We start from the raw sequence: 16,607 nt of genomic DNA, 5'->3' as shown, positions 1-16,607 counted from the left end.
AAGAGAACACACACTCTATTAATACAGGAGAACAAAACACCTCACAAATATTATAGAACTAAGCACTCAAATGCTTATAAGATGAGAGAAAACTCGAAGAAGGGATAATTTCATAATGAAAGGGGGGAGCTCTATTTATAGAGCCTCCTGTCAGTATGAACACGCGTTAAAAACGCGTATTCAAACTTTCCTCGAAATTCAATCAAACTGGCAGCCCACGTTTTTATTCCAGCTGCTTTCTTTGATTTGGTCCCTCCTTCCCACTTGAGTTTCCTGCCGACAAACCTCAAGGAGCTCGCTTATAAGCAATATTCGCAAACATTGATCATATGGATATACGTTTTTCTTGTTGAAAATAATATATTTGAATATTGAAAAAGTAATAGTTGAATATTTGAATGTTGAAAATAAGAGTTGTAAAATTAGAAATTTGTGTGTGATGATGTAGGTAATGATGTATTTTATTTTTTGGATTATGTGTAATGAAACTCTATAAATAGATCTCTCATTTGTGAAGAAAATCACAATTGAGTAGAGAGAAAAATATTATAAAGTGTGTTGGTTGGTAAATTTTGAGAGTTTGAGATTTTTATTTTTTACCATAAATTTTTACTTTTTCACAACACGTTATCAGCACGAAGCTTTAAAAGTCCTACACACTTTTCCAAGCTCCAAACAGAAGAAAAAAAGTAACAAAAGTAATTATATTTATTTTACTGTTATTTATTTATTGTGTATTTATTTAATATACAATATAATGTTATTATTATAAATAATAAAAATAAATTTTTCATAAACTTGTTATAAATCTTGGGAGGATGTTAAGACGACATCCCACACTCCCGGTAAGGGATACGACAAGTATAAAAGCCTATAAGGTTTTTAAACAAAATAAATTATGACACTCATTATAATATTATGATATGGTATATATAATTATTTAAACATGTCTAATATTATATACATCATATTATTATCATAAAATTATACAAATACATATATTTATTTTTTTGTACACCAACGGTCATAAATGGTAAAAAACGGCTAGTTTTTGCCCTATAAATATGATCTCACAAACACATTCAATCACTACAACTTTCTCTTCTTCTCTAAAAATTATTCTTCATCAAATTTTTCGAAGAAAAAAGAAGATGGCTTTCTCAAAGTTATTTTTAATTATTTTGGTTATCATACTCACGAGTCTTGTATTTATCGGAGAATATCCTTCTCGTGCGTTTTCTTTATTTTTACAAATGCTTGTACTTGTTGTTTATCCGTTACTTTGTATTGCAATATTTATTAACTAATAAAATGCATCGTAATTCTTTTTAGTACCACCATGTCAAATTTAACAAAGCTCGAATTTGTTGCGCTCGACATCACGGGAAAGAATTATATGCCATGGACTCTCGATGTAGAAATGCATCTTGAGTCATTGGGTCTAAGCGAGACTATTAAAGAAAATGACATATGTACATCACAAGAAAAGGCAAGAGCCATGATATTTTTACGTCGACATCTCGACGAGGGATTAAAATGTGAATATCTGACTGAAAAAAATCTCATGACTTTGTGGAAAGGATTGAAAGAAAGATTTGAACATATAAGGGAAGTTATACTTCCGACCGCCCGTGATGAATGGAATATGTTAAGATTCCAAGATTTTAAGAAAGTCAGTGATTATAATTCAGCGATGTATCGAATAATCTCGCAGCTAAAATTTTGTGGACATGAGGTCACATAATCTGATATGCTTGAAAAAACATTTTCCACGTTTCATGCATCAAATATTACTCTACAACAACAATATAGAGTACGTGGATTTGCGAGATATTCTGAGCTCATCGCCAGTCTTCTTGTGGCGGAAAAAAACAACGAGCTATTAATGAGAAATCATCAGTCCTGACCCACTGGATTAACAGCATTTCCAGAAGTAAATGCTGTAAGTAAAAATGAATTTAAACCTCGGAACCAAAATCAAATTCAAAGACAAAATTTTGGTCGAGGTCGAGGTCGAGGTCGTGGACGTGGAATTGGCCGTGGTCGTGGTCGAGGTCGTGGTTTTGAAAATAATAGAGGTAGTTATTTTTATAACTCATCTCAAAAGAGCGTCCCAAACCATCCACAGAAAAGGCATCATGAGAATACAAGTATTAATGAGAATCACTCAAAAAGATATGAAAGTTCTTGTTACAGATGTGGTACTCCAGGACATTGGTCCAAAGTTTGTCGAGCCCCTGAGCATCTTTGTAAACTTTATAAAGAATCATTAAAGGGGAAAGAAAATGAGACCAACTTCACTGAACGTAGTGACCGTTTGAGTGATTCAACTCATTTTGATGCTGGTGATTTTATTAATGATTTCTCTGGAAATGATCAATATGTTGGTGGGATAGAAATGAACAATATTGATGCTGCAGATTTTCTCAACGATTTCTCTGAAAATGAACAATATAATGGTAGAATATAAATGTACAATAATTTATTTTTCATGTATTCATAGAATAATGTTTTATTGTATAATTATGATATGTGTTATATTTAATATATATTGCCAGTAATTTTATTTCATTGCATATTTTTTTGAAGTTCAAATATGGAAAATGCTATGAGCAAAGCTGAAGTTTGCATACCCGATAGTGGTACAACGCATACTATCCTCCGAGATAAAAGATATTTATTGGAACTAAAACCAACAAAAACAACGGTGAATACACTATCAGGTCCTGTAGACTTGATTAAAGGATGTGGTAAAGCACAATTTTTGTTACCTAATGGTACAAAATTTTTGATCAATGATGCTTTATATTCACCACAATCGAAAAGAATTTTGTTGAGTTTTAATGATACATATTCTCATGGGTATGATACTCAAACAATGAATGAAGGGAATGAGAAATATATGTGTCTTATCACATATAAATCAGGAAAGAAATATGTGATTGAAAAACTATCAATGCTCCCTACTGGATTGCATTATACACATATAAATCCAATTGAATCAAACATGGTGGTTGATAATTCTTCAATATTAACCAATTGACATGATCGATTGGGACATCTTGGTTCAACAATGATGCGAAGAATTATAGAAAATACACATGGTCATCCACTGAAAGACCAGAAGATCTTTCAGAATAATAAGTTTCAATGTAAAGCATGTTCTCTTGGAAAACTTATTATAAGACCATCACCAGTCAAAATCCAAACTGAATCACCAATGTTTCTTGAACGTATTCAGGGTGATATTTGTGGACCAATCCATCCACCATGTGGACCATTCAGATACTTTATGGTATTGATTGATGCCTCCAGCAGATGGTCACATGTATGTTTATTGTCAACTCGAAATGTTGCATTTGCAAGATTACTTGCTCAAATAATAAAATTGAGGAATCAGTTTCCCGATTATACAATCAAGAAAATTAGACTTGATAATGCTGGTGAATTTACTTCCCAGACTTTCAATGATTATTGTATGTCTATGGGAATCATTGTTGAGCATCCTGTTGCTCATGTACATACACAGAATGGATTGGCTGAATCATTGATTAAACGTCTACAAATGATTGCTAGACCAATGATTATGAAAACAAAGCTCCCTATTTCTATATGGGGACATGCAATTTTACATGCTGCTTCATTAATTCGCATCAAACCAAGTGCATATCATAAATACTCCCCATTACAGCTTGCATTTGGTAAAGAACCAGACATTTCTCATCTGAGAATTTTTGGATGTATGGTGTATGTGCCTATTGCACCACCACAACGAAAGAAAATGGGACCTCAAAGAAAGGTTGGAATTTTTATCGGTTATGATATCATCAATCATTCGATATCTTGAACCTCAGACATGCGACGTGTTCACAGCACGTTTTGCTGATTGTCATTTTAATGAGGAAATCTTCCCAATGTTAGGGGGAGAACAGAAACATACCGAAAAAGAAATTACATGGTATGTATCATCATTGTTACATCTGGATCCAAGAACAAAACAATGTGAAAAAGATGTACAACAAATTGTACACTTGCAAAGAATAGCAAATCAAATACCAGATGCATTTGCAGACATAAAAGGGATAACTAAATCATATATACATGCTGCAAATGCTCCTGCTCGAATTGAAATTCCAAAGAAACAAATGGAAGATACTCATGATGTCATTAAACGCCTGAAGCGTGGAAGGCCAGTCGGTTCCAAGGATAAAAATCCTCGAAAAAGAAAATTCATAGAGAAACACGATGATCACAAAATAAAGAATGATGTTTCTGAAGAAACACATGATGATCACAAAATAGAGAATGTTGTTCCTGAAGAAACACATGATGATGAAAATGTTCTGTCATAACCACAAACTGACGAGAATCATGAAATCTCTATCAATTACATTAATACTGGAAAAATATGGAACCGAAAAAATATAGATGAAATTAATGATATATTTTCTTATAATGTGGCAATCGACATCATAAATGATAACGAAGATCATGAACCAAAATCTTTTGGTGAATGTAAAAATCGGCAGGATTGGATAAAATGGAAAGATGCCATCCAGGTTGAATTAGATTCGCTAAATAAACGTAATGTTTTTGGACCTATAGTCCTTACACCTGAAGGTGTAAAACCTGTTGGATACAAATGGGTTTTTATTCGAAAGCGAAATGAGAAAAATGAAATAGTAAGATATAAAGCTCGACTTGTTGCACAAGGTATTTCTCAAAGGCCTGGAATTGATTATGAAGAAACGTATTCTCCTGTGATGGATGCAATTACGTTTCGGTATTTGATTAGCTTGGCGGTATCTGAAAATTTAGAAATGCGTCTTATGGATGTTGTTACAGCTTACTTATATGGATCACTTGATAGTAATATATATATGAAAATCCCTGAAGGATTTAAGATGCCTGAAGCACAAAGTTCAAAACCCAGGGAATGTTATTCTGTGAAATTACAAAGATCATTATATGGGTTAAAGCAAACAGGTCGAATGTGGTATAATCGACTAAGTGATCACTTGATGAAAAAGGGATATGTAAATAATTCAATATGCTCTTGTGTTTTCATTAAGAAAACAATATCCGGATGCGTAATTATTGCTGTATATGTTGATGATTTAAACATCATTGGAACGAATAAGGAAATTCAAGAAGTTGTGTCATACTTGAAGGAAGAATTTGAAATGAAGGATCTTGGAAAAACCAAGTATTGTCTGGGTTTACAAATTGAACAAAAAGAATGTGGAATGTTTGTTCACCAGACAAATTATACAGAAAAGATCCTTGAACGTTTTAATATGGATAAAGCAAATCCTTTAAGTACTCCAATGGTTGTTAGATCATTAAACATAGAAAATGATCCATTCCGTCCATGTGAAGATGATGAAGATATTCTTGGTCTAGAAGTACCATATCTAAGTGCCATCGGTGCCCTTATGTACCTTACAAATTGTACAAGGCCTGATATATCTTTTGCCGTGAATCTGTTGGCAAGATTTAGCACATATCCAACAAAGAGACACTGGAACGGAATTAAACATATATTCCGTTATCTACGAGGAACGACAGACTTGAGAATTTTGTATTCAAAAGATGCTAATCCAATTATAATTGGTTATGCTGATGCTGGATACTTATCTGATCCACACAAGGCACGTTCCCAAACTGGATATGTATTTACTCGTGGAGGCACTGCAATATCTTGGCGTTCACAGAAACAAATGCTCGTAACAACTTCATCAAATCATGCCGAGATTATTGCACTACATGAAGCAAGTCGTGAATGTGTGTGGTTAAAATCAATGACCCAACATATCCAAATTTCATGCGGATTATCATTCGATGAGAAGCCTGTGATACTATATGAAGATAATGCTGCATGTGTTGCTCAAATGAAAGAAGGATACATAAAAAGCGACAGAACTAAACATATTCCCCCTAAGTTCTTCGCATTCACCAAGGAGCTTGAGAAGAATAAATGTATTGATGTTCGTCACATTCAATCAAGTGAAAACTCATCAGATCTCTTCACAAAGGCACTTCCCACGTCAATATTCAGAAAGCACATATATAATATTGGGATGCGCAATCTACGAAATTTGTGAAGAATTGTTCATGTCAACATCGGGGGGAGTTTACGTGACTGCACTCTTTTTCCCTTACTATGGTTTTTTATCCCAATGGGTTTTTCCAAGTAAGGTTTTTAACGAGGCAGTACAAAACACGTAATAAAGACATCATCGTATGATGATCATCATCACAAGGGGGAGTGTTGAAAATAAATGATTTGAATATTGAAAAGTAATAGTTGAATATTTGAATGTTGAAAATAAGAGTTGTAAAGTTAGAAATTTGTGTGTGATGATGTAGGTAATGATGTATTTTATTTTTTGGATTATGTGTAATGAAACTCTATAAATAGATATCTCATTTGTGAAGAAAATCACAATTGAGTAGAGAGAAAAATATTATAAAGTGTGTTGGTTGGTAAATTTTGAGAGTTTGAGATTTTTACTTTTTACCATAAATTTTTACTTTTTCACAACATTCCTATAGTTTGTGCTTATAAAATCAATTTTTAAACGCATATTAGAATACACAGACGTGTCTTTACTTGGTTTCATGTATTTTCAAATACATTTGGAAAATAATACAATTATAAATGAATTTTTAATTACTAATAATCTTTATTATAAAATAATGCTTGGTTTATTTTCCCGAGCACCTCAGTTTTTCCGGGAATGACAGTATCACCTAAATAATTGGGGTGCCACCTATATGGTGAATAGGATACATGAGTAACTTAGTCTGTCCATGTAACTTGAAAATAGCAAGTTTTTTGAAACGATTTTATGAATTTATATTCGTGAGACATATCAAATCGATTTATATTTGCAATAGTTTCGACATTATAAAAATTAGGTTGGTTCGAAAATCCGTCTCATAAAATTGTGGGAGACATTTTCGTAGGAGTTTTCTTTTGCTCGAAAAATAGTTTTTCGAGTTAAAAATAATTAGGATAAGGTTAGATTTTGGACGACTCAATATTTTTATATTTTAAATAAAAGATATATTTTTGTGAGCGTATTACATCAAAATCTTAGTTCGTTTTTGTAAAGACGAAGAAAGAAGTCAGACAACTTTAAAATGAGTAACAATAATAATAAAGAAGGGTGCGGATTGTACAAGATCACATGCTATAGATCTATGAAATAGCACATATTTTTTTCTAACAGTGCAAACCATCGTGGACCCATAAATGGACTTTAGCAATGTTGGAGCAAATGCCACCGAAGTTTGAAACTTGAGTTAGTCTCATGTGAAGTAATACTTTTTCATGGATAACCCAAATAAAAGATCCGTCTCATAAATATGACCCGTGAGACCGTCTCACACAAGTTTTTGTCTTGAAACTTTATTGGATACAACCAAGGCAATACATACACTTAGTTTGAAACTTTATTGGATACAACCAATGCATACATATACTTCAACCACATAAGTAAATCGACGAACATAGTTGCTCAATCACTTGTGTCTTTTACTATTTTTTCCCTCTCTTTCTTTGTACCGGAGCCAGGGAACTTTCCTTATTGAAGATTTCAATCATTTTAATTAAGTTTATAAGGTTTTACTGCAAAAAAACAATATAACAAAACATCAGTATCGTTATTCTTTATTCTGTATATATGTAAAAAAACATTAATATCATTCTCTCGGGGCAAAATGGTCTTTCCAGTTTCTCAAGTGCTGTATCCTGTATGTGGGTGTGTGGGTCATCTCGTGTAGCCGTTGGGCATTTGTAACAGCCAAACAAAGAAAAAAAATCATTTTAAAAAAATTAAAAAAACGACCGTTAACTTGTCACTCTGCTTCACCAAAACACTCAAAGATCACAGCTTTTCTCCTCTGTTTGTACTTCTACAGCAGGAAAAGTCCTTTGTTTTCAGTTCTGAATTTTTTTATTATAGATATCAGAAATTGCGGCCATGGATATCTTGTTTACGGAAGAAGAGATGTGCATAGATCAAGGCCTGGGCTACCCAAGAGCCTATGCGAAACTCTGTCGGGATCGGAGTTTAGGGCCGTATAGCAATGGACCCCCTTTCACTTTTACTCCGTATACTTTGGTGCAGCAAGAGGTAGCTGATTGAATTATTTTTTGCTCTCTGTTGTTTACTTCGTACTGAAACCCAGGTTTTAATTGGAGAGAAAGATGCCTGTTTTTGAGTAAGAAAACAAGATTGTAACTTTTTTAGGTTGTGATTGGATGGAAGAATTTGAGTTGAGGGATACTACAATGTTGTTAAGGAAAAGCTTAAACTTGTGTATAATTCAAAAAATATCTTTATAAATGCAAAGGGTTAAGAATTATGATTTTGAAATATGTGAGGCCATATCCTTCAATCTGTTGATACTCGCACGATTTGATGTGTAATACTTTTACAAAATTCGAAAGCTTTAGAAGTTATTTTTGCATTGGTATGTGTCTATCTTCTTTGATGATTAGCCCTCTTAAGTTGGTAGATGCCATGATTTTTCTTTTGGTTTTGTGGAGCATACTTGATTAAATTCGACACCCAAAAATCCAGAATCATTCCAAATTACGGGTGATTTTGCTGCATGTTTTGTTGAGATTCATGGGGATTGCAGGAATTAAGAGTAAATGAATTGGAAGAGATGTTCCCAATCATAGACCAGGAAGCAAAACCAACAACCAAGCCAAAGATTTTTGTGTCTCTTCTGTGGAAGCAGCTCAATCATCTTGGGTAGAGAAATTTTCAATTTATTGAATACTATTTCACTTGAAAAAAAATCAAGAATGATATATATATTTCTGAATTCAAGAAAATCCCATCATTAATGTCCCATTAATAATTCCAGGAATGCTGGATTTGATCCAGAAATAATCCGAGTTGATCCGTTCGGAAATGTTTTGTATTATCATGCTGATCCCGCTTCCCCTCTGGCATGGGGGATTGATCATTGGTTTCCTTGCTCAAGTAATTTCTGTTTGCTCGAAGACTACGTTTGGATCTTATTTTAATTACACAATGAATTTTAAAATTGGGGATTTTAAAATCTAGGGATTTTAAACAACTTTTTGAAGGAATTTGAAAGAAACTTCTCGGCTTTTTCTAGCATCCAAACATTCATGATGGAATTTTAATTTCATGATGCTCAAATTTGTCCAACAAATGTGAACTGTGTATTTGAATGGATGAAGTTGAAGCTCGTGATAATAAATTTCATTGGCTTGTTGGGATAAATTTATTTTACAATGGATTTTCGAATATTAAGAGTTTATAAATGCAGATTTAGTTGGTTATATAAATATAATATTCTTGAGATAGTGAAATACATTTCAGACAATCAGTACACTGATGTAATATCGAATCATACAGGAGGAGGATTGACTGTTCCTAGCAACCTTAGAATATTGCAATGGCAAGTGCGCAAGGGAAAGGATAACAAGCTGGAATATCTCATTCCTTGGTGGGATTTTCAACTGGGCGTATCTATTAACCAGTTCTTGTCCATTTTTGCTTCATCCAAATCAGATTTCAGGTTTGTAAATGCGACTTTTGATAGAGTGTAGAAGGGGTTATGTCCAAGTGTACGAGCTCATATTTCATGTTTTCCAGGAATAGAGCATTTTCTTGGTTGTTTTCAGAAGGTGAAAGTGAAGAAATAAATGCCATTCAGACTGTTGAGTCTCACACTTTTCCACAACACTTTGCCCAAACGAAAGAAAAACTAGGCCTGGCTCCAGCAGCGGTCGTTCTCTCCCTAAGTGAGTCATTTGACAATGCATTGAAATGTCTAGATGCCAACAGAAGGCCAAGATCAAGTAGTCCCATAATAGGTATGTGCTATATGATCCGACAGATATACAGACAAATCAGATGCCACGCCACTTTTGTTTCGTTTCACATCGTTTTTCTCTTGTGGCAGCTATGAGGAAAGTACAACCATTCGTCCGTAAAGAAAATGAAGATCCATTAATGGTGAGCAACCCATATCAAGCCATTGTTACAGCAAGAAATTCTTTGAAACACAGAGAAGTAACTGCAAAAATGCAAGCAGAAATACAGAAGTTAGATGATGAAGTAAATGAGCTTCAGCAGAAGACTGAAGACGAGAAGGCTTCAATACATGACCTTGAATTGGTGCTGATGAAGAGAAAAAGGAGGGCCGAGAAATGCAGACGTGTAGCCGAGGCACAATCTTTCTATAGGGTGATGCTGGAGAAGATGATTCGAGATGCCATGCACCAGTAAGTTTGTTATAAACAAGGGTCGTAAATTACAACAGCTATGGTCATTGAAATTTGGCTTGATTACAAAAACTGCCGTCGATGTTTGATAATATTTACAACAGCATGTTGAGGATATTCTAACCTCACATTCACATCCTCAAAGGTTTACGTACTTTAAGGGGCATAAATGTAAGATTGGGTGTAAGTTCAAGGTGGTGTTGTACTTATTTAAACCGAGAGTTTCTGTGTAAATCAAATTTTGAAGGAGAGGCGTTGCAGTAGTTTACCTTAAAACCAAAATACATGAGTCTCAAGGTGACCGTCTGGATTTTGTCAATATTTATCTTTGTAGGAGTGTTGTTTACAAAGAACAAGTGAGGTTAAATCAAGCAGCAAGCAGTGCTCTTTTGGCTAGACTCGGAGCACAGAAAGCAATTTGTGATTCTGCTGAGAGAGAACTTCACAGGAAGTATGAACAAAGAGATGAGCTAGAGAAACAGATACAGCCCGAACGGGAGCAGACACCCAAAAGGTCAAGAATGTGTGAAGAGGATGATAACAAGATTGTACGGTTGTTGACAGGAAATGAGCCAAACCTGCAGCAAAAAGAGACCCGAATGAATAATACTATCTTGAGAAAAGAGGTCGAACAGGCGGCTCTCTGTTCGCCAGAGGTTATATCAGCTGCCACTTTACGAAAGGAATTAAGGAAGTTCCTGGAAGAGGAGCAAAGAGCTTCTACAGCGAGTTTACTGCTCAGCGAAGAACGACAAAAAGAAGAACTTGAAGGAACAGATGAAATCGTTACCAATATTAAAATATTGAAGCCTTATAGAGATAACAACGAAGAGAATGTCAGCAAAACTGAAGAAGGGAACAGCGAAAAGTTCGAGATGCTAGATAGTTGGACAAAGTTGCACAATATTCAGTTTCCCGATTATCATGAACCAAAGGAAGATGAAGATGAAGAGGCGAGAAAACTACGTGGAAAGGGGAATATAGATAAATGGATGCAGTTTCTGCTGGAGAAGAACACAACAGAAGGTGATGCTGATGATTCTCCACATATTGCCGAATCCATATCCGCAAGAACCAATGCATTAGTCATCGATCCGCAATTAGTCTCAGAGAAGAGGGAGGCTGAGATTTCAAAAGAGGTCAGTAAAATGGAAGAAGTTAGGAGCTCAGTGTCATCAAGTAAAAGTAAAGAAGACATGGAAAAGAACAACATGTTTGACAGGAACATAGGTGACAACAGTCTCTTTAAGATTCCTCCTTACCGTATAGACGAAGAGAGAAATAAAGCAAAAGAATCGGTTTCCACTGGTAAAGGAGAGGTAGAAAGTGATGGTGGTGAAGAGAATAAGAGAAAGGGAAAGAATTGCAAGGAAAGCAAGCTTTCGAGATCAGACAGTAAGAGGGCGTTTCGAAGAATCCCGTCTTCTCCATCTTTGATCTTGGAAGGCATGAAGAAGAGAGTGGATTGCATTGGAAAGAAACCTTCGGTGCTTGATGACAATGACTCTGAATACTATGCTTCTGCCAGGAACAGCTTCATTAAATCGTCTATCAAGACAATCAAGAAAGCAGTGAAGTTTTAGCTCTTTTGTGTAGAAGTGTCATTGTCTTTCTAAAACATCTCATTCTAGGATTATTGTGTTATTGTTTATATATGTGTAAAAACATGTTTGTCCGCAGCCGCAGCTGCAGCTGCACTCTAGAAAGGGTTTAATTGATCGCTGTCATGTACTTTATTTGTTCTAAGTTCGAATGAGCAACCGTACCAAAAAATGAAATAAATTCCAGGAAAAAAACGAATAAGCAGGAATATTATGATATAAAAACAAAATGAAGAAAATAAATAGGCAATAATATTTTGTGGACTTCCGAATATAGTGTAATCGTTCTACTCCTCCTCTTCTTATTTGGAAGGAATCTACTACAAGTTATTTTCAAAGCGTGCATTCCTGACACTAAAAATACCAAATGGTAAATATAATATGTTTTTTTTTTTTTTTAATTTTCAATCTAATCTCTTGTCATGATCGAAAATCTTATTTGGATTGAACTTATGTTTGCTTAAAGATAATTTTTATACGATGAAACTCGGTCGTTAATATTCGGTTGAAATTGAATAATAACATAGTATATTTCTGCATGTTAAAAATGTTGTTTGTGAGAATCATACAACAAAAAAGATCGCAAGAAATATATGTTATGTTTGGTTTCTTTTCAAAATCTATGTTTTTGTTTTCCAAAAATACATAGATTTTCATGTTTTTTTTTTCTCAAAACCATTATATTTCACATTTTCCTGAAAAATCATTTTATCATGTTACATTATAAAGCATTAAACTTTATTTTTGAAGATTTAAATAACACATAAAACATGTGAAAATTGAATAACGCAACATATTCTTACATCGTGTGACATCTAAAAGAACTTCTCAACCAGAAGGTAAAACTAAACATAGATCACATTCCAACACAATTTCTTGAATACATTAGAAAACATATTTTTGCAAACCCTGGAAACAGAATTCCCAATGCTTTCAAAATTTCTGCTGTGACCCCGAAACACTAGCTAGAGTCGATAAACATTGCAGCTGCCTTTTGCCATGAGAACCACATATAGTTCATAATCAACCATTTTATTCCTCTGGAAAAAAATCGGTATCCTTTGGGGGACCTTTGCGCAGCTTGTTTTGGAGTTCAACCTGCTTCGGAACAACAAGTTCAATTCCATATCCTGAATCTGAAAAGTATCTCTCAAGCACCTTCTGCAACCAAAGAAAGGAAATGGATCGATCATGTGCTGAAAGGGCGGCTATGACAATTGTATCATCCAACGTGAAACAAGAAAATGCCAATCTCACTCAAGGCATTTGATATAGAGGTGTAAAAGAGCTGTGTCTTAGGGGTGTTAGTTGTGAGTGGCTCAACAAAGTTGATACCGGTTTGAACTTGTTTTCATCAAGATTGCAAATTGAGCTCAAGTAAATCTCCACCGACGTTCACGTGCTCATTGAGCTCGATTCACATTGATCTATTTGTTTTACTTTTCAATATTGTTTAAATTACTACTGTATACGGAAAATTTTATAATTATTGTTTCAACAACTCATTACATTAAATACTTAAAAGGGAAAGGTAATCATTTCCACATTTCAAACAATTGGAATTTTTCAAGCTTCAACTTGAATAACTCAAAAGCTCACGTGAGAATCAGATTCAAGTATAGTAATTGACAAATTGGGCGAGGTTGAGTAACGCCATAACTAATTGCTTTAACCTCAAGTATAAAACTATTCAAACTTTAGTCCACGTGAGTGAAATTAGTTTGATCCAATTTTATTCAAGATAATCTATGCTTTTTATTATGCGATGACACCTCTGAGAAACTAACTTTAGGACACTAATTGTCTAAATCAATTTCATTCCTATTCCCTTCTCATCATGACACAAAATGATGAGGTGATGATCTTATCCTCTCCTAAACCATTATCCACATGATATTAAATGAAGCTTCATACCTTGTATTTGTTAAATTTGATATTCCGCCAAATAAAAAAATAGTTTTTAATATATAAAACACTTTCCACACACGAATTTCTTATGCCATATTTACTAGTTTTAGTTAGTTTAAAGGAAAAAAACTAGACAAATAATGGTGTGTTGTAAATGAAATATATATGAAGTAATCAAGGACAAATACAGATGAAATAATATGAAAAGAGAATGATTTTGTTTACTGCTCACCACAGCAGCATAGGCATCAATGTTCCCCTGACGAGCAGATTTACTGAGACCCCTGATATTTTGAGACAAACTATAAGATATGCTGTCGTCTAGATTTAAAATGGAATAAAGAATTTATACCATTAATTTCCACGGTGACCAAAAAACTCAAAAAATAATGGAATCTATTATATATATAAATATGTGATTTTATATGTGAATTTCCCATTTACCCCTTATTAATTACTTGTGTTACATTAATTTCTTATTTAAATTTGTCTTTTTTTCTCTCTCCTTATTAATTACCCCTTTATTAATTACTTGTGTTACATTAATTTTTTATTTAAATTTGTCTTTTTTATCTCCTTATTAATTACTTGTTTTACAATATGCTTTCCCACTTATTTATCTTATTAAGTGAGTGTCTTTTTTTCCTCCTTATTCATATTTTAAATATGCGTGATTATTAATATTTAATTTTTTATGTCTACACACATTATAATATTTTATTTTTATCCGATGATATCTTTTCATTATTAATTGAGTGTCTTTTTTTCCTCCTTATTCATATTTTAAATATGTGTGATTATTAATATTTAATTTTTTTTATATCTACACACATTATAATGTTTTATTTTTATCCAATGATATATTTTCATTATGTGAATTAGTATTTGAGGTTTTTTGTGCCTACCCACATTATAATATATTATTTTTAATCCAATGATTTAGATTTTTAATGCACATTAATTTCTTATTTAAATTTGTCTTTTTTTTCTCTCCTTATTAATAACTTGTTTTACAATGTGCATTCTCACTTATCTCCTTATTAATTGAGTGTATGTTTTTCCTCCTTATTCATATTTTAAACATATGTGATTGTTAATATTTAATTTTTTTATGTCTACACACATTATAATATGTTATTTTTATTCTATGATATCTTTTCATTATGTGAATAGGTATGTAGTTTTTTTTGTGCCTACCCACATTCTAATATGTTATTTTTAATACAATTATTTAGATTTTTTATTTATCTTTTCATTATGTAAATTAAATTAATTAAAGTTTAAAAATAACTCATTATCGTTTGTGACGTGGACTATAACTTATGCGTTTAAAAAAATATTTTTAGCAAAGGTTTATATTAAAAAATATTTTAACAAAATATGGTCAAAAAATTTATTATGATATAATTTTTTTATAAAAATATTTTTAAATTTTTAAATCTATTTACTTGTGACAATTCGTTATAATTTATGTGTTTAATTAAATTTTTTTGCAACCGAAATTTTTTTACGGGGTATATTTATAAATTATTTAAAGAAAACATGTAAAAGATCATTGTGATTTGAGTCGTCGATTTGGGTTGAAATTTTGTCGACTCATTTAAAGGTGAGCCTAAATGAGCTCGCACGAGTTTATATTAAATATCTATATATCTAATATTATCGATTTTGAATCATGAATTATTGATATAAAATGGAAAATATCATTTTGATTTTAAAATTGTGATATTACTGTGTTGTCTAAAAATTGTGGGTTGTCGAGACATTTTGGCAGTCACTCAAGAGTGTCAAAGTTGACATTTGAGTTTTATTTTTGGATTCCTGACAATATATTCGTCAACATATTATTTTTAAGTTCGTTTTATCAGTATCGTGAGGAGTAAATTTGTTTATTACAATAAATAAATATTATCATCTCTTTAAATTAATATTCACTTTCATGTATGTGTCTTGGTAAAATGAGGAACAATAAATTCAAGAAAATGAATACACAAAAGTCTGGGGCGAAACCAACATTATATGGTAGCGGGAATTAATATATAATTTTTTGTGAATTTATCGATGTTAAGACGATGTATAACAAATCTTATATCATAATATATAAAATTTCAAACTTATAAATGAAATAAATCGAACATATATGAAATATATAAAATTTCATTACATATACGATCAAGTAATTATTTATAATTGTATTTTATTATACAAGAGTTCTTGTCAAACTCAGTGATTGTGGATCTAACATCTATTAAATCAGCAAATTAAAGAGCGAGTCAATTAAACTAATCGAGTAACCATATATTCTTGAATTTCTTAATTAATTTTTTATCTTGATAATTTGTTTCATTTAATATTTTAAGATACCGTCACTATAACTAAAGACATATTTTTTTAAAATGTTCATGAAGACTCAATCACTAACTCATATGGAAAAACATTTATCTATATATTGTATTGAAAATATTCTAATTAATTCAGCGCATGTGCTGAAAATTTTATAATTAATTAAGAAAAATTCATTTACAATAATCATATTTAATCTTTTTAGACTAACATCATTTATTTCATAAGATATTCATCGCAATTATTTATTTATATGTTAATCTTTAAATCTGAATTATGATGTCTATTGTTTTTCTAAAAGTTCTTAAATAATGATTTAATACATTTATTCAACACTTCAATATTAACATTATAAAATATATTAAGTTTATATTGTATGTGTGCAACATTTCTGATCATGATTATAAAAATTCAAAAAAAATATCTAAAAATGAATTAGGTAGAATATAAAAAATTACACAATTAATCAAAAGAGAGAA

General features: G+C 32.3%; 2 protein-coding genes across 5 annotated transcripts in view; one reads left to right on the top strand and one right to left on the bottom strand.

The window, feature by feature from the left end:
- LOC140841431 (uncharacterized) overlaps nucleotides 1-16,607 on the bottom strand; it is a 64,848-nt gene that overhangs the window by 42,165 nt on the left and 6,076 nt on the right. Inside the window, exons 5-6 of one of the 3 annotated variants that reach the window (XR_012120184.1) lie at nucleotides 14,018-14,069; nucleotides 12,830-13,038 (exon numbers count right to left, since the gene is read on the bottom strand). Coding sequence is in view for 2 of the 3 variants with exons in the window: in XM_073208839.1 (XP_073064940.1) it covers nucleotides 12,910-13,038; nucleotides 14,018-14,069 (181 nt within the window). In the remaining variant the exon portion in view is untranslated. Of the gene's footprint in view, nucleotides 1-12,717; nucleotides 13,039-14,017; nucleotides 14,070-16,607 lie in introns of those variants that run through there. The other 2 variants (XM_073208840.1, XM_073208839.1) reach the window with 2 other exon arrangements.
- On the top strand, nucleotides 7,903-11,895 carry LOC140841429 (uncharacterized). 2 transcript variants are annotated; one of them, XM_073208835.1, is made up of 7 exons: nucleotides 7,903-8,141; nucleotides 8,653-8,768; nucleotides 8,884-9,002; nucleotides 9,405-9,567; nucleotides 9,645-9,865; nucleotides 9,955-10,276; nucleotides 10,611-11,895. In XM_073208835.1, the coding sequence occupies exons 1-7, from the start codon at nucleotides 7,989-7,991 to the stop codon at nucleotides 11,857-11,859; spliced, it is 2,343 nt and encodes a 780-aa protein (XP_073064936.1). In that variant the 5' UTR covers nucleotides 7,903-7,988; the 3' UTR covers nucleotides 11,860-11,895. The 2 variants fall into 2 exon arrangements, with proteins under 2 accessions (XP_073064936.1, XP_073064938.1); XM_073208837.1 differs by lacking the exon at nucleotides 7,903-8,141 and adding an exon at nucleotides 8,178-8,481.

This window comes from Primulina eburnea, chromosome 9, assembly GCF_022965805.1.
Source record: "Primulina eburnea isolate SZY01 chromosome 9, ASM2296580v1, whole genome shotgun sequence".
In the NCBI taxonomy this organism is placed as follows: domain Eukaryota; kingdom Viridiplantae; phylum Streptophyta; class Magnoliopsida; order Lamiales; family Gesneriaceae; genus Primulina; species Primulina eburnea.
This window is presented reverse-complemented; position numbering and strand designations above follow the sequence as displayed.